This window comes from Acomys russatus, chromosome 27, assembly GCF_903995435.1.
Source record: "Acomys russatus chromosome 27, mAcoRus1.1, whole genome shotgun sequence".
NCBI lineage: Eukaryota > Metazoa > Chordata > Mammalia > Rodentia > Muridae > Acomys > Acomys russatus.
The window spans coordinates 36636709-36664278 of NC_067163.1; the positions used below are offsets into that span (position 1 = coordinate 36636709).

The following is a 27570-nucleotide window of genomic DNA, read 5'->3' on the forward strand; positions in this document are numbered from 1 at the left end:
GCATGGCACAGGGCTTCCCGGTCACTCTGCATTTGAGATAGACAACAAATACAAAATTTATTTTAGTGTTAAGTGTGTTCTGAATATTCTCTGGAACATCTTGATATGAGCAGTTTATTCATTGCTGATTTGTAATTATTACGGCCTGTGTGTCCTGCCTTTTATCTGCCAACTCCCTTCTCCAGCTTCTCCCTTGGCCGTATTGGTCTGGCCCAGGTCTTACCGAAGGGCTGTTGGGAGGTGGTGACCCGCTGGCTCTTCCAGTGAGGGAGCTCTGGATCGACAGTCATCCCTCCCTGATGGCTCCCCTCACGCTGCCAGCAGCCTGTAGTCTGAACATCCTCTCCACCAGCTGGATGGGAATCTGGCAGGATTTGAACATACGGGGAGAGACAACGGGGGGGGGGGGGGCGTCTGTGGTGCCTGCCCAGGGGGCGGGCGGGGGGGGGGGGGAGGACTTCCAGCAGGAGGGATTCGAGCCTACTGCAATCCCTGCTGCGCAGCACTTGGCATCAGCCTCTGCGCTTTGATTTTTTCTATTTTAAACTGTCTTCAATTTCCCTCCTGAGGAAAGGGAGGAGGGAGGCCGGGGAGGTGGCGGCGGCGGTGTGCAGTTGAGTGAATCAGGGGACTCAGGAGTGGTTGGAAAACCTGAAGCCAGCTGGCAGAGTTGTGTTGAATTCTTAGAAATAGGGACAGGAAATTTAAGGTGAAAGCCAGGGAGCTTTAGGCCTGGTAAGACAGAAGAGGTTGTGGTCAGTGTGGTCAAAGGCAGGGTGCTGAGAGACTTCTGTCTAGGGGAGATGCAGGGAGATTGAGCCTTGAGTGCTTCAGGAACTCTGTGGCCTTGGGAACGCACCAGGAGGCGAGGATAAGTTCTGAGAACCCAGCCTGGTAATTGAAGGAGTGATGGTCCCATCTCCTCAAAACAGAGCCCTGAAGGGTAAGCCGGGAAAGGACAACCTGAGGCCCCAAGCCAGCATCATGGGGGACAATGTCTGCAGTTGGGTGGGAGTTCCCAGCAAGAAGGCCTGCTTCCCAGTGTGGGTCTTTTCTTCCTCCAGAAATCCATGGGCATTCTCTTGCCTCTGGTGCCATTGATAGCTTCACTGGTCAGATGTGGGTAGACAGGCTTTTCTTTAGGGCTGAAGCCTGGCCTTCCTTCTGAGAGCAAGAGCGGCCACCAGCAAGGATGGTACCCAAAAGCATCCTTTGGTGGTTTGAGAGTATGGAGTGATGTTTTATTGTATTAGATGGATCAGACATGGTATCTAAAGCATCAGAGGAAGGTATTTGGGGGAATGGGTACTATGGATGCAGAAGGGTCTAGATCCTGGGCCAAGTGGGACACGGTTTTTGAGGGAGGCCATCTTTGGAGTGCTCTTGGACCCAGGGTATCGATTATGCATTTGCTGCTCACCCACTGCTGTCACTCACTCCCTGGTCACCTGCCCAGTGCTGTGGAGGCTGGAGACACTAACTCAAGGGATTCCAAAGGATGGGCCCATTGCTCTGGGGGCCAGGAAACTCCAGTAGGAAGCCTCTGGCTTTGAAGCCATGCATTCCTGGATTCGAGTTCTGGCCTAGTTTCCCACAGTGTCCCTCACTTCACTTGTCTCCTCTGCAGAACAGGAAAGGAATCTAATCTAACTTTTGGGCTTAACACTGTTCACTTAGAGATGCCGGGTCTGAGTCCTTTTGCGTGGTTCCGAGCACACAGTGTGCCTGCAGTGATCCCAGGAGAGCATGGTAGGGCCAACAGAGTGACCTGAGCAGAATCTTAGAAAACTGGTTAGATTTCTCAAAGATTTTATTGTTTCGAAACAGGAGCATCAGCCAAACAATGGGCCAAGCTCAGGGAGTTTTGTGGAAGAGTGGGAGGAAGGGTCTAGGGAGCCAAAGGAATCAAGGACATTGCGTGGAGACCTACAGAGTCAACTAACCTGAGCCCATGGCGGGGGGGGGAAACTCACAGAGACTGAACCACCAGCCAAAGAGCTTGCATGGACTGGACCCAACACATATGTAACAGATCTGCAGCACGGTTATCATGTGGGGCCCCTAACAATGGGAGTAGGGGCTGTCTCTGACTCTGTTGCCTGCCTTTGAATCTCTCTCCCTTAGCTGGGGCTGCCTTGTCTAGCCTCAGAGGGAAAGGATGTACTTATTCGTGCTATGACTTGAGGTGCCAGGGTGGCTTGGTACCCATGGGGATGTGAGGATAGGCCTGGGAGGAGAGGATGGAAGGGGAGGGGGTTTCACTTAGACTGTAAAGTGATTAAATAAATTAATGAAAACCAAAACCAAAACCAAGAGCAGGTGGAGAGGGTTTTTAAGTATTTGGTGTCCAGCCTGATTTTGTCTTCACGTCAAATGTAGGAGACAGTTCAGATTCTACAGTTAGGTCTGCATAGCTTCTACTCCGGTGTCATGCCTGTGAGTTGTGTGTGCATCATTCTCTGTGCCTTGGATCCTGCAATGCTAGAATGGATGGTGTAAGTTGCCAAGGATGCCCGGGCCGGCCATGGATAAGGTGTTTAAAGTACCAGTAGTAAAGCTCCTTGGCTGGTGAATAGAATATCCACATTGCTCAGGGGGACCAGGCACAGTTTATCCCATACCAAGACCACAGCCCACAGCAGATGAAAGATGGGCTTGGACTTGCCCCAGCGCAGGTCACAAGCCTGCACTGGACGTTACCGATTCCCATCTTGGCTGGCAGGATGAAGTGTGTGGACCATGACCTCACCATGTCACCAGAGGCCACACATGGAGAAAGGCCGAGGCCAGGTCTGGAGGATGCCCGGAGCTGAGGGAGTGCCTGACAGAGAGGAAGGAGATGGATGCCAGAGACAAGAAAGGTCTCAAGTGGGAGGTGTTGATGGAGGAATCTGGTCCTTAGGAGCTTCAGGCTGCCGCTGTGTACCCTAGTGCCCCTTTTAAGAGAGCAGGCCATTTTCACTTACTGAGCTTAATAAGACAAGAGAGGAACTCCAGCTACGCAGCCTCTGTCAACATAGTTTGTTTCTGCTCTGTAGTGAGGCCAGCCAAAGGAGGACAGTGGGATGAAGAGAGGCCGCAATGGGGGCTGGTAGGTGGGGTGGAAAGAACTCTGTCACACCCAAAGTGAGCCCAAAGCCATGGACATCACAGGAGCCAACCACCTGCTGTGTCTCTACTTTGAGCTATTAAATTAGCTCTTCAATAGTTTAGATAATTTCTACACTACAAATGACTGCAGCTTTTAAATTTAAAGTTTTTGTGTGTGTGTGTGTGTGTGTGTGTGTGTGTGTGTGTGTGTGTGTGTTTTAAACAACGGAGTTTCCAGGAGCATCTGGCTATTTTGCAGAACAAGGAAGCTGCTTTGTATTCTGTAAGATGTCTGGAGTAACGAGCAATACGTGGCACATCCTTAACCATGGAATATGCTTCTGGGCCACCTTGATCTGGAAGCTGGCCTTGCAGGTGATCTGGTCATGAAAGGGCCTAGACTGGCCATGGTGTCAGGGAGCGGAATGCGGGAAATGTGGAGTCAGAGGTGCCAGTGCCGAGCCCCAGGCAGTGGGAACGGCAGCATGTGCAAACCTCCAAGGATGTGAGGATGGTGGGGTTCCTTCAAAAATGGGAGGCATGCCACAGAGTTGGATTATAGGATGTGTTTTATCACACTGGGGATGCCAGAGAAGGTTGGAGTAGACAGCTGGGGAACATGGGGCTTCTTGCTTAGGCTTTGTGGACTAGGAGGCTATTTTATTACAGTTCCGGCTCCTGTTCTTTCCACAGTAGCTGTGGGTCATGTGTGGGTCACTAGCCTGTATGGTGGTAGACATAGCCCCTCTGGAACACTTGGAACCATCTGCAATTAGAACCATTAGGAACAGAACCCAGAACTTGCCAGCAGCCACCTCCTCATCCCCATTTTGTCTGGTGTCCAATGTGCCTACCAACCATACATGTGGTGGCCAAGGGTAGCAGAAACTTGGCTCTACACAGCCTTGGATCAACATGAGACGCTGGCTGGTGCCACCTAGGAGCCATATAGGCAGCATGCAACTTTCCAAGGTGCTGTTGGAAGACTTGATGTGAACCAACTAGCGTAATCTTACAGCAAGCTCATGGAGCTGGAATCCCCACTCTGTAAAAGAGAAGGAGCTGTGTGCTGTGTGTATACATGTGTGTATTTGTGTGTGTGTGTGTCTGTAGGAGACAGGGAGACAGAGAAAGACAGGGAGAGACAGACACAGAGAGACAGAGAGACACACAGAGAGACAGGGAGAGACAGACAGACTCTTGGTCTAACTTTCTGTCTAGAATTCAGAACCCAGCTTAGCCTCTAGGCATCCTATTAGAGCGATGGTTCTCAACCTGTTGGCGGCGCAGGTGGGGTGGGGGTTGGTGGTGTCAAATGACGCTTCTACAGGGGTTGCCTAAGACCAGATGTCTACATTATGATTAATAACAGCAGCAATATGGCAGTTATGAAGTAGCAACAAAAATAATTTCATGGTTGGGGAGTCACCACAACTTGAGGAACTGTATTAAAGGGTCACAATGTTAGGAAGGTTGAGAGTCACTGTATTAGGGTGCAAAAGTCATCTGGTGCTGCAGCCGGATCCTACTGAGGGCTGTGTGGAGATGGTGCTCCACAGGCCTTGCTTCACGTGTTCTGTCCTTACCTAAATCATCAGTTTCTCAGTGTGACTCCAGATGCTAATGAGGGTTTGGGGTGGCACATGCCAGGTGTGAGGGGACACCCAAGGGAAGCTATAACCAGGGCAGCCCTGCTGGGGACCCCTCTTTCTGATTTGGTCCCTCTACAGGTTCTTGTGATGGCCCCTTTAGAAGCCCTGCCTCACTTCCCCTGAGAAAGGGCTCCCTTTGGGACTCTCCTGAGACTAGCCCCCTCCTCAGGTGGCCCCTGAGGAGACAGGAGAGGTCCTTGAGGTCACCGTCCTACCATTCTTACTCCCTCGGCTCATGTGGGGTTTGTTTTTATCTTGTCAAGCTAAGAAGAGCAGCCGAGACACAGTGTGATTCTTACAGGTAGAACCGGTCAGTCACGATCCCTTTGCTACCCCAACTCTGGATTTGTGGGCTTGGTGCTGGGCCATCATCTGGGATGCTCGTTAGCAGGGCCTGTAGTGTTGCAGGGATTCCAGGCATTGCAGAACACTGAGCAGGGCCAGCTGGGGTACCGACACTTCCTGGACCCGGGAGACCTTCTGGCTCAGGTACATTCTTGGCTTTCGAGAATGCCAGGAAAAGGGAACAAAATTGTACCCCATTAGGTACAGACCCAAGGATGCTGGCTGGGTACTTTGCTTACTCTCCTCAGCCAGTCAGTTTCCTTTCCTCCGCCCGGGGAAGCTGGCTGACTAATGCAGAATGTTATTCCGTGCAATTCTTAAGTGGTTCAAGAGTGACTGACTGTTCACACCGCCTTGGAAGGATGAAGATATAGCGCTAGAGCAGAAGAAGTCAAGGAGAAAAATCCCTTTTCTAGGGGACACTGCTCACAGCCCAGGGACCTCAGCTATAGGGCAGCCAGAAACTCTCCCAGAGGTGCTGAAAGGCATCGCGTTAAAACCATCCTGAACTCTTTATTCTAACTTTTCTGCCCATCCTCTTTTCACTCTGTGTACACACACACACACACACACACACACACACACACACACACACACACACACACACACACACACACACACACCCTTATGGGAAGTACGGAGTAGCCCACTTTAAAGATGGAGAAAACTGGGTGAAAGCAAGTAGCTGCCTCCAGCCCGGTAGAGCTAAATGACTAAATGTGCCTTTTCTGCTCCGGACTGCTCCCAGTTTCACTACCTCTCCAGGGACCTTCTAAAGTTTGATTAACTAGAGTGCTAATTGGTGGAGGCTGCAGACAGAGCCAGAGTATGGCAAGGCTAGTCGTGTTTTCTTTGATTTACAAGAGCCAGGCAAGGCTACGTCCACAGTTTAATGAGCAGGAAGTAATTGGGGACCTGTTGCCTTCAAAGAGCGCCAAGCTGGAGCCCATCTCGCTCGCTCTTACTACGGGCAGAGAATGCTGCCTTTGGGTGTGACAGTGGGAGAGGGTGGTCTGGAGACAGGAGCGGAGAACTCCAACAGAGTATAGATTTATGGCATGGCCCTCGGAATCTGGAATGCTGCCAGTTTGTACTTAGGAAGCAGCAACTTGAGGTCTTAGGGCTGGTTCCCAGGCAGCCAGCAAAGACAAGCACAGAGGGAGGCAGACGCTTCATGTGGGGGTCCCTCTTGTACCTTGGCAGAGGCCAGATGAGGAAAGGCACAGGGAGGAAGGCACCCAGCTAAAAACAGGGGCCCAAGACCAGGACTGGTACGCCTTCTAATCCAGGCGCAAAACTGCCTCCTTGGTATTCTTGGCGTGTCTGAGTGGATGTGTGACTCTGTATGTGCTCCAACCCTGGCTCCGTCTCTCCCTGACGTTCCGGCTCCCAGGGGGCACCTGAGGGAGGCTTACTGGTAAACCATGAAGACATGAGCTGGACATATTTGGCTCATGCAGAAAAATCTTGTTTCCTCTCCTCTCTTGCCTGACCCACCGTGGACAGCCTGTCTGGCCCTGTGGTGCCTTCAGGAAAGGGCAGGATGTTTGGTTAACCTGGACCTCTAATTAGTGGCCTGCTTTTTATCTCCTTGTGAATCTGCAGGCTGCCAACTTCATCCTGTCTTCCATGGTATTTTGACTTCAACATGCCATCTTTAGTCTCCTTTTCTTATCTCAGCGAGAAAGTGAGAAAATGGTCCTCCATATTTGCATCCCCAAGGAGCCTCCAGAACCGTCAATAGGTGTTTACCTAGCCAGGGATGGTTTCTAAAGGTAGGTACATGCTGTCACTTAAAATAATCATCTACTGGCTTCTCTTTGTGACAACCCAGGAATGAAAGGTTGAAAGTCCATTTTTCCCCCCTCACCCTGGCAGTGAGGCCACTCTGAGGGAGGAAGGGAGTGGTGGAGTCAGGAAGGAGTTTGCTTTTCCAGGCTGCCTGTCATTCCAGCACTTTCCGTGAGAGCCTAGCTTGGGCAGAAATAAAAAAAAATGCCGCTCTGAATTTAAATGATCTGTCCTTCTGGGAAAGTCTTCCTAGCGACGGGGCTGTTAACATGGAAAGGAGAAAGTAAACAACGTATTTCAGAAATCACTGTTGTGAGTGGGCTGCGGAGCTCAGACAGCCCGCGGACAACTCCTGGGAGGAAGGGCCATCGTGCGATCTGCCAGGCGACAGGCATATGCCTTGACAGAGTTTCTGCTTGGTGTGAAGGGACCACGGTTTGCAGGGACCAGGCCTCCGTGAGGCGCTGCGCGAAGTAGAAGGAATCACTTTATGTGTGGAAGTCTGTGGGCAGAGAAGAATGGGAGCAGGAAGTATCATTTGAACTGGCCCATCCAGAGAGGGGTAAGGAGAGGTTTTGTTTGTTGGTGGTTGTTTTGTTTGTTTCTGGTTCTGGGCGTTGCAGCTGCTTTTAGCACAGCCTGTCGATACCTAAGGTGCCCATCGCTAGAGGGCGCAAGAGTCCTTTATGAAAGCGCGGCGCAGCCACCATGACCCAGACACAGGTCTCAGCTGAGGCTCTCTCTAGCATGTCACCAGATGTTGGGGCAATCTCTCACTCCGAAAGAATCAAGTCGTGAAACCTAAGGAGGAAACCTTGTGGAAAGATGGTCTCCCCCTTTCCTACCTCAAGCGAGCTGGGCTGCCCTGAAACACTCTCCTGTCCTCTTTCCACTTGTCCTTTTCCGTGTTGCTTGAAAATGACGCAAAAATCTCGCGCCTGACCTTGAAGATAAGGTCACAGTTGAAGTGAGACTTTGAAACCTGCCTGCTTATAACCTTCTGTCAATAAGTTGGGGATGAAAAGACTCTACTTTCCTATGATATCCCCAGCAGTTCAAAACCGCCCGGCTTATCAGTGGACCAGCATGATTTTCTTCCTAAGGGGGAAGAAAAACAGGTACAATCTTTTTGGTCACAACCCAGGCAGCTCTTGCTGGGGTCATTGCAGAAAAAGACAATTAAGGGAAAGAAAAGGGGAGGCTGTAGAGACAGGAGGATCTGGCAACTATTTTTTTTTTTTTTTCCTGAAATAGGTAAAATAGGCCTCCCATCCATTTATCTTGGAGGACAGTTTGGGCTGGGGTGGCCCTTCACTTACACCGTTGCTAATCACATGACAAGAACCTGAGGTGGAAGAAGCTAGTCATTGTGCTCCCTCAGAATTCCTCTGAGCAGTTCTATTTTCAGCCTTTACTCATGTCAAAGAGCCTGTCATTTTACCTCCTTGGGCATTTCCGCTACCCTCACCTTGATAAAGTTAACTTGCGAAGATTTTTAAAGAACTCCTTTCCACCCAGTGGGCCACTTGTAAATCCTGTCAGGTCTATGCAGCGAGCTATGTCAGATGGAAATGGCCACTGCGGGTGGAATTCAGGATGTCTCCAGAGCACGTGGGAAGAGAATGTGGTCTCCCTCCCTTCTCTGTAAGGGGGAAGACTGTAACCAAGCCATCCTCCTGCCCTAGAACTCACAGTTTATACTTGCAGTTTTAACTTTCCTCTGCTTAGATCCCAGAAGGATTTATTAAATTTGCTTTGTGGGGCCCATTAACTCTAAACTGAATAATGATGCTACTTTGAGCCCAGTGTCGGTTTGTAGTACATTTTCTCTACTCAGGGCTGTAAGAGTCCAGCATCCCTCCATGACAGAATTTTAAGTCAGTTCATAAATGAAAAGGTTTACTCAATCTACCTAAAAGTTATTAGTAATTAACTGACACCAGGAGACCACTGCTCGTGGAGGCGGTGAGTGACAAATGAGACTGTTGGCAACAGAGGATAGTCATTATGTGGGGTAGGAAACTTGAATGGCGGGGTAGGAAATTCTAGTGGTGGATCAGTACCTCTTTGCTACTTGGGCTTACCGCTGTGGCTAAGGTGAGCAGGGTGGATATAAACAACTTGTAATTTCTCCCATGGCCTTGGTAGGATGAGGAAGCCAAACGAGTGACATATGGGACATCGCTAGTCCTCCCTTTAGAAATGATGGGTGGCCACCAATGTTGCATGGAGGACTCGTTTCTCTACATGAGGAAACTTAGAAGCTAGAAATATATGTCTTATGACCTATGTAGATAGGGCTGGTGACACACTTCCAGAACCTTCTGGGGGAATGTTATCAGGAGCCTATGTGAGGCAGGAAGGGCAACCACCCGACAGAGAATCTTGGCCCACTTTGGCTTGAACCCCTTCCGCACTACTTGGATAACTCATTGAAATTTCTCTAAGTTCTTTCTTCTTCATCTCTGAGAATCTACTGCATGCTGCGCACTGGAGCTCTAGGCTGAGCTCCTGCAGGACGATATGATGGAGTTTAGGCATCTGTGAAAGTGGTATGATCATGCCACACTGCCCTTCCAGGTGCAAGGAGCAAACTAATGCCATGTTCTGTATGTGCTATAACTAAATGCCATGGTCTGTATTTTCTGTGAGAGCTTGTCCTCTAGGTGAGCCTCACTTCTCCCTGCATTCCGGGAGTGACCACGCACTGCTGTGAACTGCACCTGCCGGCAGTCTCCAGAAACTCCACCTGAGCGATTAGATACAATCCAGTGCTCTTCCGAGATTAAAAAAAGGTCGACATTCCTGTGACCCACAACCCCCGCCCCCGCCCCTTTATGGCTTTTCCCCTTTATAAACCCATTGCTCTTGAAGCTCTGCACCACTCTCCTATCCTGGTGCATCAGGAAGGATTGTGGTCTGAGAGTGAGCCCATAATACAGGACCCTGTGTGTGTTGCATCGGTATCGAGTCCTGGTGGTCTTTTCGGGAGTCTTGAGATCTGGGCGATCTGGGTACTACACAGGCTTTCACCTCGCTCTGCGGGAGCCTGGGCTGGGTGGGAGCAGTTCATGGGTGGGCTGTGTCTTGTAAGTACAGAAAGCACTGAACAGTGCTCAGGTGGGTTTTGTCACAGCATGCCGTGGACCAGGGCCTTCAGGCTCCCTCTTCTGGACTCCTTTACTCCCCAAAGTACCTTATTCTGATAGCTGATTGGCTGCCTACCAGGTGAGAGAGGCGCTGCATTTGGGGGTCAGAGGAGACAAAAGAAAAGGTGTGTGTGGGGTGAAAGGAGTGAGCATGGTTTGGGTTTCGAAGGCAGGATCCTCTCCTTATTTCCTTTAAGTGCTTGAGGGGTCACGTGACTGATAGGTACCACACAATGAATGGATGCACATCTATCTCACTGTGGGAGTGGCCTGTTTGGTACCCAGTTCATTACCTAGGATTCACTTCCACTATTGTTCTTTGTGCTGGCTCAGACAGGAGACGCATTGTGGAAAGGAAGGCTTGGAATGGGCTGCGTTTTGCTGGGTTCCTGTGCTTCAAGCACATTAAACTCTAATTTGAGAAGAAAACTAGACTCTTTTTGCCCGGTGGAGCGACCTGATTCCTGTAGCACCCACACGGTATCAAGTCGAGGTTGTCACTGTAAAGCAAGCATGGGGAAACCTGCCTTTTTCATACTAAAATCAAAGCTTTGGCCTGTCAGCCTGGAATTGCTGAACAAAGCAAACCTTAATCAGTTGGTCTATATGTAGATTTAGACATCTCCAGGAGGCTGGGAACCTACAGGCCCAAACTGATTATTCTAATCAAGTGTTTTAATTAAGTACACTCAATGCCAACATCCCAGGAATGAGACCTGCTTTGCAGTAGTAATGGGTGGGGTTTTTTTTTGTTTGTTTGTTTTTGTTTTTCTCCCAATTCTTCTTTACAGTTAGTGTTTGGCTCTGTGGAGGTGTAGTTAACATTTTTCTAAAGTAGGCCAGGGGAGAGTCCTCTGTGAAATGTGCCCTTCCGAGCTGTCATTTTGATAGTAAATACAAAAGCAAAGAGCCAAAACCAGTAATAAAAGCTATCGCCAGTCCGGTTGCAGATGAATCACACCCCCAGATCTGCTGCCTCCTTCTACATCCACGTCAAACACAAAAGCAAATCTGGCTAGTCAAGATTTGAAAAAGAAAAAATATATAAACGCACACTCATTGGGTTGGCTTTTATTGGGATGCCTAAATGCAATCTATAGCCATCAAGTTATGGAAAATTCAGGTCACATATAAAGTTAAGAAGGCAAATGAAAAGAACAATACAAATCAGACAAAAATTTACATCTCAAAATATCATGAAAGCATTTTGACTGGCTTTGCCTAAAATACTTTGAATATCAATTTCTTTTGTTGTTTTTTTTGTGGTTTTTTTTTGTAAGCTAATTCTTGTCATGATACAGTCCCCCAACCTCCCCCCCCCCAACTCTTAGAAAAAGATCTCTTGTTTACATATTCCCCAAGGTCACTATTTCTTGTAAAAGCACGTCCAGACCACAAGCCTTTTTTTTTTTTTTTTTAGAAAGAAATAGGCTCATTATTCCTACTAACAAGACACTAATTGGGTTGATTTGACTTCTTCTAAATTAAGCACCACGAGACTTTCCAAATGTGTCATTTATTGGTGCCCCTGTAAAGACCAGTCCACATCGAGAAGGGCTTGAGAGTGTGAATTCACTTCCGTCACGTGGTGCACGCTAGTCATGGTCAGCACATCACAGACATCGATGAGTTTTAGACCGGGAGCCTCTCTCACCCGAAAGTACTTAAAGCATGCTACATACAGCCCTGCAGAGGCCCCATTCCACAGAGCCGCGGACACCTACGTTAACAGTTCAAAATAAAATGTCAAACAGAGCCATGGTTATGTGGTTGGAAATCTCAAGAGTTTTCTAAATTTGGGCTTCCTAGTACTTGCCAAAGGATTTCCAGGATAAAAAATAGTAATGCTAATCTGTGCTTTCATTCTAATAAAATATCAGCATTCATTAGAAGATTAACTACTTCGGTATGCTCTACCACATACACAGCCACAGGAATAGCACTGAGACTGTAAATTCAGTAGCTATTTCAAACCTTTCCCCAGCCAATCTGTTTAATAAACACGCCTACTGTGCAATTTAGAGTATGTGATCCATACAAAGCAGTTAGAAAATTATCTTCAATACATCACTTGAACCTTTATATTTACGACATGTTCACCCGCTATATTTATCACCATTATACATAGAGGAAAACAGTGTGTACTATATAGCTCAATGAACTGAGAAATATTTTCTAAAAATATTTTTTGTGGCTGAATCTAGTGCTCATGAAAGATTCTCCAGAGTGGCTGGGTTGGCACAGAAGTGCACATGATGTCTATGGTGGAACCCCAAGCTTTTAGGGGGCACTGATCAGTTTCTTCCCTACTCTACCCACTACCCCAGGCTACCCCTGGCCAGCACAGGCTGCTACTCAAGTCAGCCACTTATGACGGCTGGGCCATGTGGGCTTGCAGGAGCTTGCCTTTCTGCCTTGCTCCCACTTGCTGGCCTAAGGGTCCAAGGTCACAGAAAGTGACCTTAACTGGCCGGTCCTCCCCGCCTCACTACTGCTCGGTTTCTGCTCGCTCTCCTAGATATTTAAGATAAAAGTTCATGGTTACCATGACATCAAGTCCTTCCCTCCCACAAATGTTTCCGAGCATCAGGTTGTGGTTTCTTTCCTTCGAGTGGAGCTTTGGAGGGACAGCAATACAGTCTTAAATGCTCTGGTCAGCTAAGTCAGCTTGACTTTTAGGGGGAGGGTCAGAGAACCCGTGCTCCCCCTTGTGTAGTTTTCTGTGTGTTCCCCCCTCCCCTCCCCAGGTATCTTCCATCACATTCCACCAGCCTTGAACGTCTACTGTGCCTCTTGGTCGATAATGGTTGAGGACAGCGGCTTGATGCGAAAGAGAAGGAAGAAAAAGGAATTCTCTGATTAGCCACCCATGTAGGATTGCACGGTCCTATCCAGCTAAGTGATAGAAAGTTGCACATTATTTTAACCTAATACAAAAATATTAACACTTCTGGACATGATAGGCATAAGTTGTTATATCTCTACAATATAATAAGTTATACTGTACAGTTATAACAGATAACAAAAGGTGCAATCCCTTTTAAAAAAATCACACAGTTCACATGTTTTTATCATTTTATTTTTAAGTATAAACTTTTTAAACACTTTACATAAATTAACTCCTCTGAGACTAATATTTGATGTACAGTAAATTGTAATTCATATAAAAATCCATAAACAACTTGTCTCACATAATTTACAAAAAAATCAGGGTCTCCTTTGCTTATCAGTGACAAGGATTGTATTGGTCAGTTTTTCCCTCCCAGGGCGAGCCTTGTTAGTAGAATCCCCGCCCAGGCAGACGTCCCTTGTGCCAATGTCCTTTTTACAAAGCAGCACAGGAAAGCAGCTGGGTTCTATAAACAATAACTTTGCCCCACATTTTAAAATGAACAGATCTCTATATATCACATCCTAAGTAGAGATTACTTCCTGTAAGCAAAGGTCGACAATTCAGTATATCTGGAAACACTGTACGCATTTTTTCTTTTTTTTCTTTTTCTTTTGAACCTTAGTTAAATACAGTGCCTCGAAGGTATAGAGGGCCAAGGCAAAATATTGCCTTTTTAATGCTTTTTTTTCTCTTCTCATACTTCCAGTCCAAATGAGTGCAGCGATATGCGTATGTAAACATATTCTTTAAAGCCGATCACCTTTAAGGTCATTCAGAAAAAGCTGTCCTTGTTTCTGGTTTGTGTTGCATGTGTGTATGTGGTGTGTGTGTCTGCAGAGCAGTGTCATTCTGGAAGGCTCTTTGGAGAGTCCCGTTCGGATTGTGCTACAGGAGAATCTGCGCAGGGGTGGCCCAGGGGTTACCTCTTGCCGATCTCACTTTGTCGCAGGAACTGGATGTTGTTGGCGCTGTCGGCCAGCTCCGGGTACTGCTCCACCGACAGTACATAGTACCCATCGTAGCCCTGCACCTTGCCTGCGCTCAGCAGCTGCCGCTTCTCGCCCTCCGTCCAGAGGCGCGCGCCCTCCTCGCCGTCGCGCACGCGCTGCTGCTCGCGCGCCCAGGCCCGGGCGAGAGCGCGCTGTCGCGCCTGCTCCAGGATGCGCGCCTTCTCCTCGTCTAGCGTCATGCCGTAGCGCACGTGCAGCGCCAGCGCGCCGAACTGCATCTCCACGTCAGCGAACCTGCGAGTCCTGCCGTTCACCACCGTGGTGGACTGAGACACCGTGACATTGATGCCATTCTCCAGCGCCTTGCGGCCGCTCGTCAACCGCAGCGTGCCCAAGTCGCTCTCGGGTGTGGTGCTCTTGATGAAGTAGTGCGTGTCCTTGCCCTCGATGGTGAAGTGCAGGTTCTCCAGGTAGAAGGCGTTGTTGAGCACCGCTGCCACCTTGATGCAGTCCTCGTTGGCGATGTTGAGCACGTTGGTCTGCACGCGCCCTTGGCTCACGGCCAGCATGACGCCCTTGCCGATGAGCGACTTGACCGTGGCGAACCACAGCCACGACTGCTCGCCGCCTGCCTTGCGTCTGCTCACCTGCACCTCGGCCATCTTCCCCAGGGACAGGAAGGCCTTGGCTTGCCTTGCCACTTGCTGCTGAACTCCAAAGATGGGCTGAGAAGCAAACACAAGAGAAGGGAGATTGAAAGAACATCCCTGTGGAGATCCTGGTTGGTGGGAGCCATGCTTGCTGGCGACTTCCCCATTCTTGATCACAAATAAACCGCCCCCTCCCCGAGCCGCGGGGAGGTGGAGGGAGGAGGCTCAGGGCCACCCTTGGCCGCACGGTGAGTTCCTACCCCAGAAAACCAAACCCCAACTAACAAGCAAACAAAACAGGTCTGAGTGGAGGTGCAGACGTCTTTACCCACAACTCCTTGGGCTATATAGGGATTAGAATGCCAGGATGGAATGACATTTCCTTCCCTCGTGGCGATTCTACTAGTGTTTAAAATGTTCAAAAAGGGAGTTTATTGGCTGGCTCATTGGATAAAGGTGCCTACTGCTAAGCCTGACCAAATTGTCCTCTGACACATGTGCTGTCGCGTGGGGTATATGTTTTTGCACAAAATAAAAATGCATGAAAAAAATTTAAAGGACATCTCACATATCTCTGGCAGCCTTTTTAGTTTCCCAAGGCAGGCAAACTATTCATATTATTAGCTTTCATCTTATAATTCCTAGCTTTATTCTCAAACCGCTCCACCAGGCCTGAGGCAGTAGCTTTCTCTTGGGATGCTTTGGAGAAAGCCGCGGACAGAGAGAAAGGGCTGGAGTCACCAGGTTCTTAGACACTTTGAAATGGCTGTGCTGTAAGTCCCCTGTGCCTCTTGTCCCCTGGAACACAGTTTTGGCTGAGAGTCACCAGTGTAACTGGTAACTGAAATGTGCAGGTGTGCGTGGCCTGTGGACTAGCAAGGCCTGAGTGCTTAAACTTTGGAAAACAAGTATCTTATGCAGATATAGAGACTGGACCATCTGCTTGAAACTGGAGTGTGTGTGTGTGTGTGTGTAATTTTTTTTTTTAAAGATTTATTTATTATTATGTATGCAGTGTTCTGTCTGCATGTACACCTGCAGGCCAGAAGAGGGCATCAGATCTCATTATAGATGGTTGTGAGCCACCATGTGGTTGCTGGGAATTGAACTCAGGATCTTTGGAAGAGCAGGTAGTGCTCTTAACCACTGAGCCATCTCTCCAGCCCCGTTTGTGTTATTCTAACCCAGCCATTTCTTATGTCAGCAGAAGTCTGTCTAGCCCAATGGAAACACCTGTTTCATTTGCAGCACTTAAACACCCTCCTTTTCCTCCTGCACCAGGGAGGCTGCCCAATGTCTCCGTGTGATTCCCTACACTGTCCTTAGGGTGCGCTTTTCTTAACAGAGAACTCCAGCCTAGGAAAAAAGTTGGCGTGTCCATCTGAACCAGAAGACTGAAGTGCTTTCAGACATCTTGGGAAGTCATACAGTTAAGACGTGCACGCTCAAATGTGTTAGGAGGCTTTGGTGTGTCTTCGAGGCACTTTGTCAGTGGCAGATACAGCTGCAGTTAGAAATGTAAAAATGGAGACTGGAGAGAAGCCTTATGGGTTAAGAGCACACTGCTCTTGCACAGGACTGGAGTTAGGTTCCTGGCACCAACATCTGATGGCTCACAACTGCCTGTAGCTCCATTTCCAGGGGGATCCTATACCCTCTTCTGGACCTGCAACTCACAGATGCACACCTCTGTAGATGCAGCTTAAAAAAAAATCTTGGGGGGGGGGGGGGGGGAAGGAAGCAATGTTAAAATGGCTTCCAGACCCCAGAAGCTTGATGGATTTTGCTTATTAAATCAAGACGCCAATGAGACAGTTTATTTATGTTAAGAATGAAACTTTATCAGAAAAATGTATCTCTGAGCACTGTCCGTGCCATGTGTGTACTTGCGTGTCTTAGTCGTGACTGCCCTTTTGTGTTCATGAAAGTGGTAGGAAGTTGCTCCAGGCGGGACTATGTTTCCTAGGAACTCCGCACTTTGCTTAGCATTAAGAGGTAACCTAGTTTCTTGATCTCTAATTGTTCCTGCTCTGAGCTAGGAGTCCCGGTGTTTTGTTATGGATTCTTTTCTGAGCTCTGAACCATGGGAGTTAAAGAGCTACTTCCTGACACGGCAGTTTTGACTCCGCAATTTCCCATTCTATTTCTTAGTTTATTTCTCGCAATGGGGTCAGGCCTCCTGATCTGTTATTTTTCAGGAAAACTCTATGAACACCTGCTCGCAGACAGAGCTTTACTAGAGGACATTTTTATTTTATTTTTGTTTTTCTGCAAACGCTGTTGTGGCACTGTTTGTGGGCTGCTAATTTGAAATCTGAATCCCCGTTCTCCTGTTTATTGAATCTGGCCCTCAGCTCCCAGGTGCCATAAATGCTTTTTTCCTGGGGTTCTCTGTAGAAGCCCTACACAAAAACACAGGCTTCTGCATTTTATTACCTTTTCATAGTGTATTTCGATGCTTTTATTAGCATTACCTAGAAACAGATTTGCCCTGTTTAAGAGGCCTCTATCACGCTGAACAGAAATGCAGGAGAACTGTCATTGTTCCTTCCTCAAAAGTGTGGGGAAAAAAAGAGAGAAGAAAAGGGAGAACAAAATCTGTTTTGGGGACAGCTTTCATAAGGGTAGTTCCTTGAAATCTCGGTAAGCAAGACACAACTATGCCCTCTACCATGTTCTCTTCCTTCTGCTTTCTGGTTCTTACCGGCATGTCGTCCCACTGTTGACTCTTTACAAGTTCGTACGAAGGTTCTGTTAAATCAAATTTGGGAACAGGAAATCCAGGAATAGCATTGTGCAGATGGAAGCCGAATGTCACCAGCCAGCTGTTAACATCTAGGGGGAGCACATGCGGAGTCAAAGGTGTGAAGAGTTCACTGGGCGATTTAACGAATTTACATCCTTACCTTTAAACACACACACACACACACACACACACACACCCCTTCACAAATAATCATCTGCAAAGAAGCTCATGTTTGCCTCCCTCCTACCATTTTAAACCCACTGTCTATTTTTAGACATGTAGACAGTAACTTCTGCAGCAGAACTACGGCAAATGCTGCAGAAAACGGAGGGTAATAGATGCTCACTTAGACAGGGTAGATACACTGTCAGAAGTGCAAAATTGCATCCCGTGCCAGTAATAGTGATAAAAGCGGCAGTAGCAACGCTCAGCTGTGTGAGCATCCAAGACGCAGATGTAGAAAACAAATGAAGTTTGTAGTTAGCAAAGGCTGGTTGTCAATAGAGGCTGTGTGATGGGCCCTCAAGAGAACCCGGGCAAAAAATACTTCTACCACCTACACCTATTTTTTCTATTAGTCAAAACCCCTAGTCTGAGGGTATGAAAATGAACAGTTGATTCTTAATCAAAGATGATGGCTAGGAGCTGGCAGCCCTGGCCGAGGGCTCTGACACACTGCTTACCCTAGCTCTGACTTCAAAGGCTGGCTGCGCACAGGTGGAGACTAACTTTTTGGGGGGGGGGGGAGAACATGGAAACCTTTAAAAATGGTATTTTTCAAATATTGCCACGTGCCTCCAAAAGCCATTAAGCAAAGAATAAGGCCTTTATTCTCTTCTGGAGGTTATGATTTACGGAGCCACTCAGCAGGCTTGCCGCTTTATGAGTACAGTTGGGTGTAGATTATTTTATATATTAAGCACATTGCTGGAAGATTTGAAATTGCATTTCACCTAATATATTTTATGCTGTTCCTTCTCTCTTTTGATGTTTTTCGGAAAGTGCTGCAGTGGCATTCCCTGCAGTCCACGCTGCTAGGAGAAGATGAATTCAGGAGCTGTGGGCTTTCCACTCGTTCAGTCAGCCCCTGTCAGCACCCCTCAAATAACCAGTGGTAAACTGCCTGTCGGAGTGATGGAGAGCTGCTTGCTTCCCATTTCCTTCTCTAGGGCACAAACTCTCACCTCACTGCCAGGCTGGCAGGTCCTTTGTCCAGGTGTCACGTGGCTACAAAATCAGTGGTGTTCTCTCTGTTAAATGGTGTGTGTTTGTGTGTGTGTGTGTGTGTGTGTGTGTGTGTGTGTGTGTGTGTGTGTGTTGGGGAGAAATCTCCATAGGGTTCACAGAGGATGCAAAGTGTTAACCTTTCCTGTGATAGTGCATATATGACTATGGGGGGGGCTTATGTTTAGGGGTGCATTCTGTCTCCCAAATGTTGACGTATTGAGAGCAGAGTTTCTTGTACTCTGAACAGCGTGTGCTTATGTGAGAACCAGAGTCTTTAGTATTGAAAGGCACCACCAAGAAAGTGGGGTTTGGAATGCGGACACAACACCACGGGGTGTCGCTGACTGAGGTGTGGGTGAAGGGGAAGGAAGGGACGCAGATCTGGCCACGTGGAAGGGAGTTAGGAAAAGCTCTGTGTCATTTGCGAAGTTGGAAAGCAGATGTGACATCAACAGGGGTAGCATTTCTGACACCCATCCTAAGGAACGGAAGAACGTCTTGGTGTGCCTCGCGTGCTCAACTGGAAGAGATGCAGGCTCGATGGCGCATCCAGCACAAGCCAAAACAAGGGAGGATAACCGCAAACCAAAAACAACCGGAGAGAACAGAAAGTCAGATGACGGCAGTATAAGCCACGCATGGAAGGCTGGAGGACCTAACATTCTTGAAGGAGAGGATGGAAGAAGGCAGTTCAGTGAGGGGGACCAGAGCAGGCAGAGGCTGTCTGTGTTTTATCACAGGCTCCTGTGGTGGCAGAAGAGCACCCCGACTCTTCACAGTTTCCTTCACCAAAAGGGTCACAGGGACCGACCTTTAGAAAGACTCTCATTTGATAGTCTGGACGGGATTCCGTATTAGTGTTGAAGTTACTGTGGTTGCTAGCGGTGTCACCATGTTAGGAGACAACTGAGAAGAGAAACCAGGTAGGGCCTCTGACTAAGTGCTCCATTACTGTCCTGGGGTGATGGTCCTGAGGAGGGTGTGAGGCATCTCTCAGGGATGAGACAAGGTGTCACGCTGTGTAGTTTTTTTTTCCCCACATGGATTATTTACATTATAATTGTGTACACACATTTCCCACCACGGACTCGGGGAAACCCAGCAGTATGTGTTTGTGACTTAGTTACTGTTTGGTGCAGAATTAATTCTCCACACTCTTATATTTTATGGCAGACAGTGTCACCCCATTTCATGTGAAGGCCACTGACCAGACGCTCAGTGCCTCCACATCTGTATTTGTTAAAGCGTGGTTCTTGGGTTGTTAAAGGTGCAGCTGGGAGGTGGTAGAACCCTAGAGAGGTGAAGAACGTGAGCGGTCTTTACATCACTGGGGTTCGCCCTTGAAGGCGATTACCGGACTCCAATCTCTTTTTCTGCCCCGCCCCACAGCTTCCTGGCTGATAACGTGATTGGCTCGCTCCCCATGTACTCCGCCTACAACATCCTGCCTCAGCCAGAAGCCCTGGGGCCAATGGGACCGCCCTGCAGAGTCCTAATAAACCTTTCCTCTTTGTGAGTGATTATCTTGGAAATTTTGTTGTAAGGACAGAAAGTGAACTAAGCAATTCAGCAACTGAGACTGGAGGAAAAAAAAAAAAAACAAAAAACAAAAAACAAAAAACAAAAAAATTAGATTGTAAGGCCCCCAGCGTTGCGGACATAAGATGAGAGTGGTATTCAATTTTTGGAATCTGAATTTAGCGTGTTTTCTGCTCTCTCCCCTTCATTCCTTAGATGATTGAATTCTACGTCATTTTAGAAACCATGGCCTTGAGCAGTCAGGCAGAGGAGGAAGTAACTGTATTTCATTTTCTCTTTGTGCTTTCTCTAAGGATCCTTAGAGACATGAATCCCTCCAAAAGGTCAAGTCTAGTTACTTTGTGTATTAATAAAATGGTAATAGTAATTTAGCGATTGGGAAGGGGGAAAAAAAAAAAGCCACCTCACCTGTGATGTAGTCTTTCACATCATGGATTTTGCTTGCAGGATTGTTATTCCGGAACATATACAGGTTAAAAGGAGCCGGGTCCTTTCCGATTCTTTTCCAGATTTCAATGTCCGGCGTTGTCCACCGTCCTGCCAAAATGTCATAATCTCTCTCTCCAAAGTGGATTAGTTTGGTGAGCGGGTCGTACAAGCCTCCGTGGAATCCAATTACCAGCTGAAAGTCAATGTTGGAGTCAAAGTAGATCTCACCGTAGGCAGTGTACTGGATCTGTTTTAGCATAAGCCCGTTGCTACTGAAAACAGCCAGAGGCGTCCCGGTGTTATCTGAGGCGATGTAGAACTCATCCCCGCTGCTGATCTCCATGGCAAAAAGGTGTCCCTGGAGATCGTAGTAGAGGGAGGTGATTTCTGAACTCGAATGGTTGTAGACATGAGTAATCCTAGTTGGGTACGTCAGGTCAGCGTAAAAAAACTGAAGGTGCTGCCCCAGACTGGTTTTGCTCGAAACACGCCTTCCCAGGCCATCATAGCGATAGATTACAGTCCAGCCGCTGCCTTTACTGTAGACTCGAGTCAGAAGCCCCTTGGAGCTGTATTCAAAGATTTCTGTGCCCCTCTGACGCAGGAAGCCGTCTTCATCAAGCCGGTACTGAACGTCGCCCAGCCGGGTGATTCTGTCCCGCAGGTCGTAGCGCAGAGGCGTCAAGCGCGTGCTGCTGCTGGGGTTCAGCAGATGGAGGTTGCCGTTCAGGTCATAGCTGTAGCGCCACATGATCTTTTCGTTTAGGTAAACTGTTTGGAGCTGTCCATCAACGTCATATTCATAACCGTATTTGGTAGTGTTGGCAAAGGGCCCTATTTTAATCTCTCTCTTGGTCACCCGGCCCATGTTATCGTATTGAATTGTAATCCAGTACATGAGGGACCTGAATATCTCATACTGGATCTCCTTGATGCGGCCATGGGCGTCAAAGTGCTTCGTGTAAGTCATTACGGCTGTGGAAATGATCTGGTTGATGTCATAGTATATAACTCCAAATTTTCCGAACTGCTCAACTTTGCCGGAAATGTCATCAAACTGGTATAGATCGATGGGCAGCGGCGTTTCATTGATGACACCCTGCATGCTGGTCACCCGAAAGCTGTTGTCGTAGCTGTAGTCAAATCTTGCATTCACCATTCCATCCTCACTAAAGCGGAAAATCTGCCTGTCAATCAGGGGGCCAATTTGCCTGTATCTAATGGTGCAAATAAAACCATCACTCTGAAGGTTTACTGTTTTCAGGACCCCTGCTGTCTCATCATAGGTAAAGCTGACTCTTGTGCTATCGTATAAAATTTCCGACAGCCTGGTCTGCCTTCTGTACTTGAATAAGACCCTCCGACTTGTTCCCAGGAAAGCTGTTTGCAGGAGCAGCCCTTGCTCGTTGTAGTCTGTGATGACAGAGGCATTGCTTTCCGGGGGGTTGTATATGTTGCGGTAGTAGCCAATGGACCGGATGGTCTGCATGGTGTGGCGAGCCACACTGGGCATGGTGATGGCGGATAGGCGGTCCCACATATCGTATTCGAAGATATACTGCCGCTGGCTGTGGAGCAGAAGGACCATGGACTGTGGAGAGAACATAGACTCAGTGACCACAAACACACGGAGACATTCCGCCAGAGAAAATGGTTTCCATTTTTAACTGAGTTGTCCTTGACCTTACATGGTGTTAACGACTCCCTGCCTAATTGGCTTAGATGCTTAATTGTGACGGGGTCTGCAATTAGTGGCTTAAGATTCACAATGTGCTGCTTGGCGTGATTGTGTCATTCTTTTTTTCAGGCGTTCCCAGCCAACCAGCAGATTGTCAATGGACTTGGAGAAGTCATAATGCAGGCACGAGACACTATTTCAAGGGGGAAAATAGCAGAGGGGAAGTGCAATCCTATCTGTAATTAGCAATTATTTACAAAGGTGGCTTTCCCCCTCATTTGACTGAAGAGCCACTCAAATCAGGTTTTAATTTCCTATGTATCTGGGGGAGGAACAAAGCCAAAATATTATTTATTCAGAAGAGACATAAAATTAGCCTAAAATGGATAGTGTGTACATAAAGCGTCACTGTCAACAAACAAGGCTAAATTAGCTGTGCAGTGATTCAGAGTCGAAAATGCCCTTCATAGAAATATGGATTTAGGCATGGTGTCTACCTCTGGGATCTGTACAGGCAAGTTTAGCTTTCAGTAATTCCTTTGGCAGACAACAAATCTGAATTGCACTTTGGGTGCTACCATAATGGCTTCTGTTAAGTGTTGGTATTAAATTATGAAAGAAAGAAAGAAAAAAAGAATACAAATAAAAACAATCTCTATCCCCCCATGCCCCAACCCAGGTTAACTACAGAAAGACAGATGGCACCAGCTTGTCAAGTGAGGGAGGCTGAGCAAGGCCTAACTGTAATGCAGGCCTGGGGTGGTTCCTCCTGAGATAACGTTTCCTGTGACAAGGAAACGCATAATAATCTTTTGTCAAGACTTGTTTCTTTCATTTCCTACTCTGTTAAAAAAGTGGTTCATATGACTTTGGTTCACAAAGACGTTCTTCTCCTGCCATGAGCAGGGAAATTCCACCCCCCCCCGCCCCCGAGACACGGTTTCTCTATGTTATCTTGGCTGTCCTGGACTTGCTTTGTAGGCCAGGCTGACCTCGAACTCACAATGATCCATCCCCTTGCCTCTGCCTCCCGAGTGCTGGGATCAAAGGCATGTGCCACCACGCCCGGCTTGAGCAGGGAACATTTTTAGATGTAGGTTTTTATGGTTTGGAAATGTCTCCCAAAGACCATACGTTAATGATTCGGTCACCAGCCTGTGGTACTACTTGGAAGTAGTGACACTTTTAAATTATGTCCTTGGGAGCATGCCTTTGAAGGGGACACTAGAACCCTCATGTCTTCCTTGCATGACTTCGTATGACACACGCTCCCTCATATTTCACCTCAGCACAGACCCTACAACAGTGGAGTCAAGTCATGGTGGATTGAGTCCTCTGAAGATGAGAGCTAAAAAGATCTTTCTTCTGAGTAGGTTATCACCTCAGGCATTTTGTCACAATAACAGAAAGCTGACTAAGACATGGCTTGTATTTTTCTGAGGAAGGCTTGAACAACTGCCCTCCATGGGCATTAGCTTCGCAGGCATTAAGAGTTGTACTTGATGGCAATTAGTGAAGCTATTACCTGTCTGGCTATGGACACGTCTGGGTTTAGGGTGTCTGTCTAGTTAGGAAGCAAATACAGTCCAGGAGGATTTGAGGAACCTGAGAGGTAATGAGGAAGGTCCCGGTAGCTTTTCTGATCTTCACACGCGCATGAAAATGACTTCCATAACCACGTTTGTCACTTTGTGAACGTGCGTATAACCAACAATGGCCTCTTTGCTTCCCTTTAAATGCTGGGAGCCACATTAGGGCAGCTCCTATTCTGCGGGGGCCTGGGGATTTCTATTACTATGCCCTGTGATGTATTTAGTCTAAATGGAGTAAATGTTCCAGTCACTTCTCCAAACAGCTGCTCAATGTCTGGAGTGCGATGACGGGGGATGGAAGGATTTTGTAATCTAACAGGTCCAGCCCATAGCCCAGAGTGAGTCTCTTCTAAGGAGAGGAGATGCAGTCTGGCCAGGAGGATCCTCGCTGGAGGCATTCAGAGTTGGTAGGCTGCCTTAAGGTTGGAGCATCCTCCCTTGAGCTCTGCCTCTGGCTCAGGGGCCTGTGAGATAGGCTCACGCGTAAAGGGTTAGGCTTAGACTGAGGGGTTCTGTAGCGCATCTCTGGTAGAGAACTGCTGAGGTGAATACTGCATGGTCTGCACGGCCCATAATTGCTCCGGAGGACAAATGCTTCTACATATAACTTTTAACATCCAGACAGTTGGAGGCAGTGAACATCAAGGGTTGAGGCTGTAACTTAGGCGCCATGTAATTGGGAATCCAGCACTGTAGGACCGGGGGCATGTAAGAGCTCAAAGCCAGCTCATCTTCTCTGGCTGATGCTTGTCGCAGAGGCACAGGGAACATCCGAGAAAAAGGCTCTTTGGTGGAGACTACTCCTTAAGAAGGGAGTTATAGGGAACAGTCCTGTCCCATCCCTGTCCCCCATCCCCCTGCCCTTCCTCTTGACCCTGGCCCCAACCTCGGGCTGCACAGCGTACAGCTTAGCTCTTTGCACATGTGTAGCTCTAAAAATCTCCATTTGTGGCACTGTGTACAGATCTGAAGAATGGGAAAGAGCCCAAGTTTTGATGCTTATCTCTTACATGCAAATGAAAGAGAGACAGCACACAGTATCTGAAAGTATGGCTTTCTAGGAAAATAGCCTCTTCTGGTTAATAATGCATAAATAGGCCCTCCATGCTTTTTATGGTTATGCTGAAGCCGTGCCAGGGACACCACACAACTGACAGTTTTAACTGTGCTAATGCAAGCTCTCTCTTAAATGAAAGAGCCGGAGCAGAAATTATTTACAAATGACTTGCAAGCTCTGGGTCTAATTTGTGAATGTTGTCAGTGTATGAGCTTGGCAGGTGGATAGCGTTAGCGCTTGTTTGTTTGCAGCATAAATCACTTAAAAGGGTCTCAGATAGTAGAACTTAACTAAGGCGAAACTACTCCACTAATACAGAAATTCATCAGCCTGCACCCCTGCGACTGCCACAGCGATACTTAGAATAATAAATGGAACGCAGTCATGTGTTGCTGTTTCTTCTTCTCGTGGTGCTCTGGGTGACTGTTGGAAAATGCTAATCCTGCTATCTGAACACCAGAACACAGGCATACCTTTTCTAAGTACGTGTAACTCCACGTTTTCCCATCAGCGAAGACGCGAGACACAATCCTCCCCTGGCCGTCATAATCCACTTTTTCACTGGTGGTGCCTCTCTGGATGCTGGCAATCTGACCAGTGGATGAGTAGGTGACGTTGACGGCCATCAGCTTGCTACTAGGCAGCCAGAGAGTCGGGTGGCCCGAGGTGTCATAAGCGATCCTCAGGAGAAATTTCCGGTGGTCGTCATAGATCTTCTCCGTCTTGGTAGTCCGATCAAAGTCAACCGAAAGCAGGTTTCGCCCATTGACCTGTTATCAACAAAGCAAGGTCAAATTATTCCAGGGCTTGTCGCTTCCCACTCAGCAGAGTCCCCAGTATTGTTTAAAAACGTGGTTTGTGGCGATCAATTCTCTTTGTCAGTAAATTAATTTAGCCAATTCTTACATAGAGGACAAGGTAATACATTAACTATTCTTTCACAAGGCTTGATTAAGCAGAAAGATAGTCTGGCATTTGTCCAAAACCATTTCTAAATTTTGTAAACTAAAAGCGAGAGATGAGAGATGAGAGAGAGAGAGAGAGAGAGAGAGAGAGAGAGAGAGAGAGAGAGAGAGAGAGATTATATATATATATATATTGCTCAAAATGTGCTTGCTTTAAAGATTTTCTCTTCTAGTGATAAACACTACACGCTGTGTAATCATGTCAAGTTCCTCCCCCAAAAGGACAAAGAAAAAAAAAATAATCACTTAGTGAATTAATCATGGCTACATTAAATAAAACAGTGGTAAATGTGACTCTAACCCTTTGAAGCGCAGTTAAGTAGAAGTTGGAGCCCACATTACTGTAAATTATTAATGAGTTGAACTAGCAGGAGGTTACAACATGATCATTGCTTTGGGCCCAGTACTGAAAAGTCACAATTTTTTAGAGTGTTGTTTTCTTTTGATAACATCTGGGTAGCTGGCCAAGACTTTAGAGTTCTTTCCTACCACATATCCAACAGTCTGGACATTGTGCTTAAATTATAAACCTAGCATCGTATCGTGACAATTGGTCTTTTCATGGCTGCTTGCCATGTCCAGGGTCTCTGATGAAATCTGGCTGTTACTGGCTGTGGTGCGAGACTTATACACACACGAGCCAGCACTCACCACTGCACTGCAAGCGAGGTGCTGATGACACTCTACTTTGCAAGTAGCTGACAGGGTTTGCAGAGTGAACTCTTGCTCAGGCCTTCTATGGAACCTTTGTGGGGATGGCAGTCGGTATGCACCAAAATTCTCAATAGATGTTTACGTTGTTAGAAATTAAATGGCACAACCTCGATGTTGCATGACCACATTTTAAGGAGAACTTTTAGAATTGACAACTGAACATCTTGAGGTGAGGTGACTGATTTTATATGTTTAACTATAAATATCTACAACTATATATATGTATGTGGTTTGTTTTGCCAAAACCTAGGATAAAATTTAGTTGCCAATATAACAGGGTAAGGAGGCAGAGCCTTTTTTCTTTTAGTTAAAATTAATTAAAAAAAAATTTATTTACTTTACACCCTGATCTGTGGAGACTGATGCACCAACCACAGACCACGCATGGAGAGGACTTAGGCTCCCAGCTCAGATGTGGCTGGTAGGAGGTGGAGCCTTGAAGGGAGTCTCATGTTTCAAAAGATTGAAATAGTCCTCAGGGGAAATGATTTGTTCTCTCAAGGTTTGGTTCTCATAGGTGGATTCTTTGTCCCTTTCTAAGCATTTGTTCTTCTGCTTTCCTGCCTTGAGGTTTTTCACACAACCCAAGCAGATGTTGCTGTTATGGTTTTGGATTTCTAGGATGGCTGACTAAAATAAACCTCTTTTCCATTGTAAACAACCCAGTGTCAGACATTCTGTTATAGCAACAGAAAACAAAATAAAACACACATTACCTTTCTCTATAAACACCCCCCCACACACACAATGTTCACATCTGTAACACCTGTATTTACATACCATCTTAGTTCTCTTGTCACTTTTACTGAAAGAATAACTTAAGGATGGCAGGACTGACTTTGGCTCACAGTTCAAGTATGTTCAGTCAATCGAGGATGAAAGAATACAGTGGAGGGAGTCAGGAAGTGGAAAGAAATAATGGTGGGATGAGGCTCAATTTCTCATCTCCACTTTTTGTTCAACCCACAGGGATGAAGGGTAGGCTTTTTCCCCTCTTCAGTTAATTGTCTATGGAAACATCCAGGGGTATGCTTCAGTCAGAAGATCCTGTTCCAGTTAGGCTGACTGGGGATTTGCCACCACAAATGCACCCATTGTCACTC

The 27570-nt window shown here is 47.3% G+C and overlaps 1 protein-coding gene across 1 annotated transcript in view; it reads right to left on the minus strand.

Moving 5' to 3' along the window:
* Positions 1–13723: 13723 nt before the first annotated feature.
* Positions 13724–27570, minus strand: part of Tenm3 (teneurin transmembrane protein 3) — a 505702-nt gene continuing 491855 nt past the window's right edge. The window contains exons 26-29 of the mRNA XM_051169939.1: positions 25262–25558; positions 20441–22052; positions 17225–17355; positions 13724–14595 (exon numbers count right to left, since the gene is read on the minus strand). Of these exons, the coding sequence (XP_051025896.1) occupies positions 13840–14595; positions 17225–17355; positions 20441–22052; positions 25262–25558 (2796 nt within the window). The 3' untranslated portion in view covers positions 13724–13839. The remainder of the gene's footprint in view (positions 14596–17224; positions 17356–20440; positions 22053–25261; positions 25559–27570) is intronic.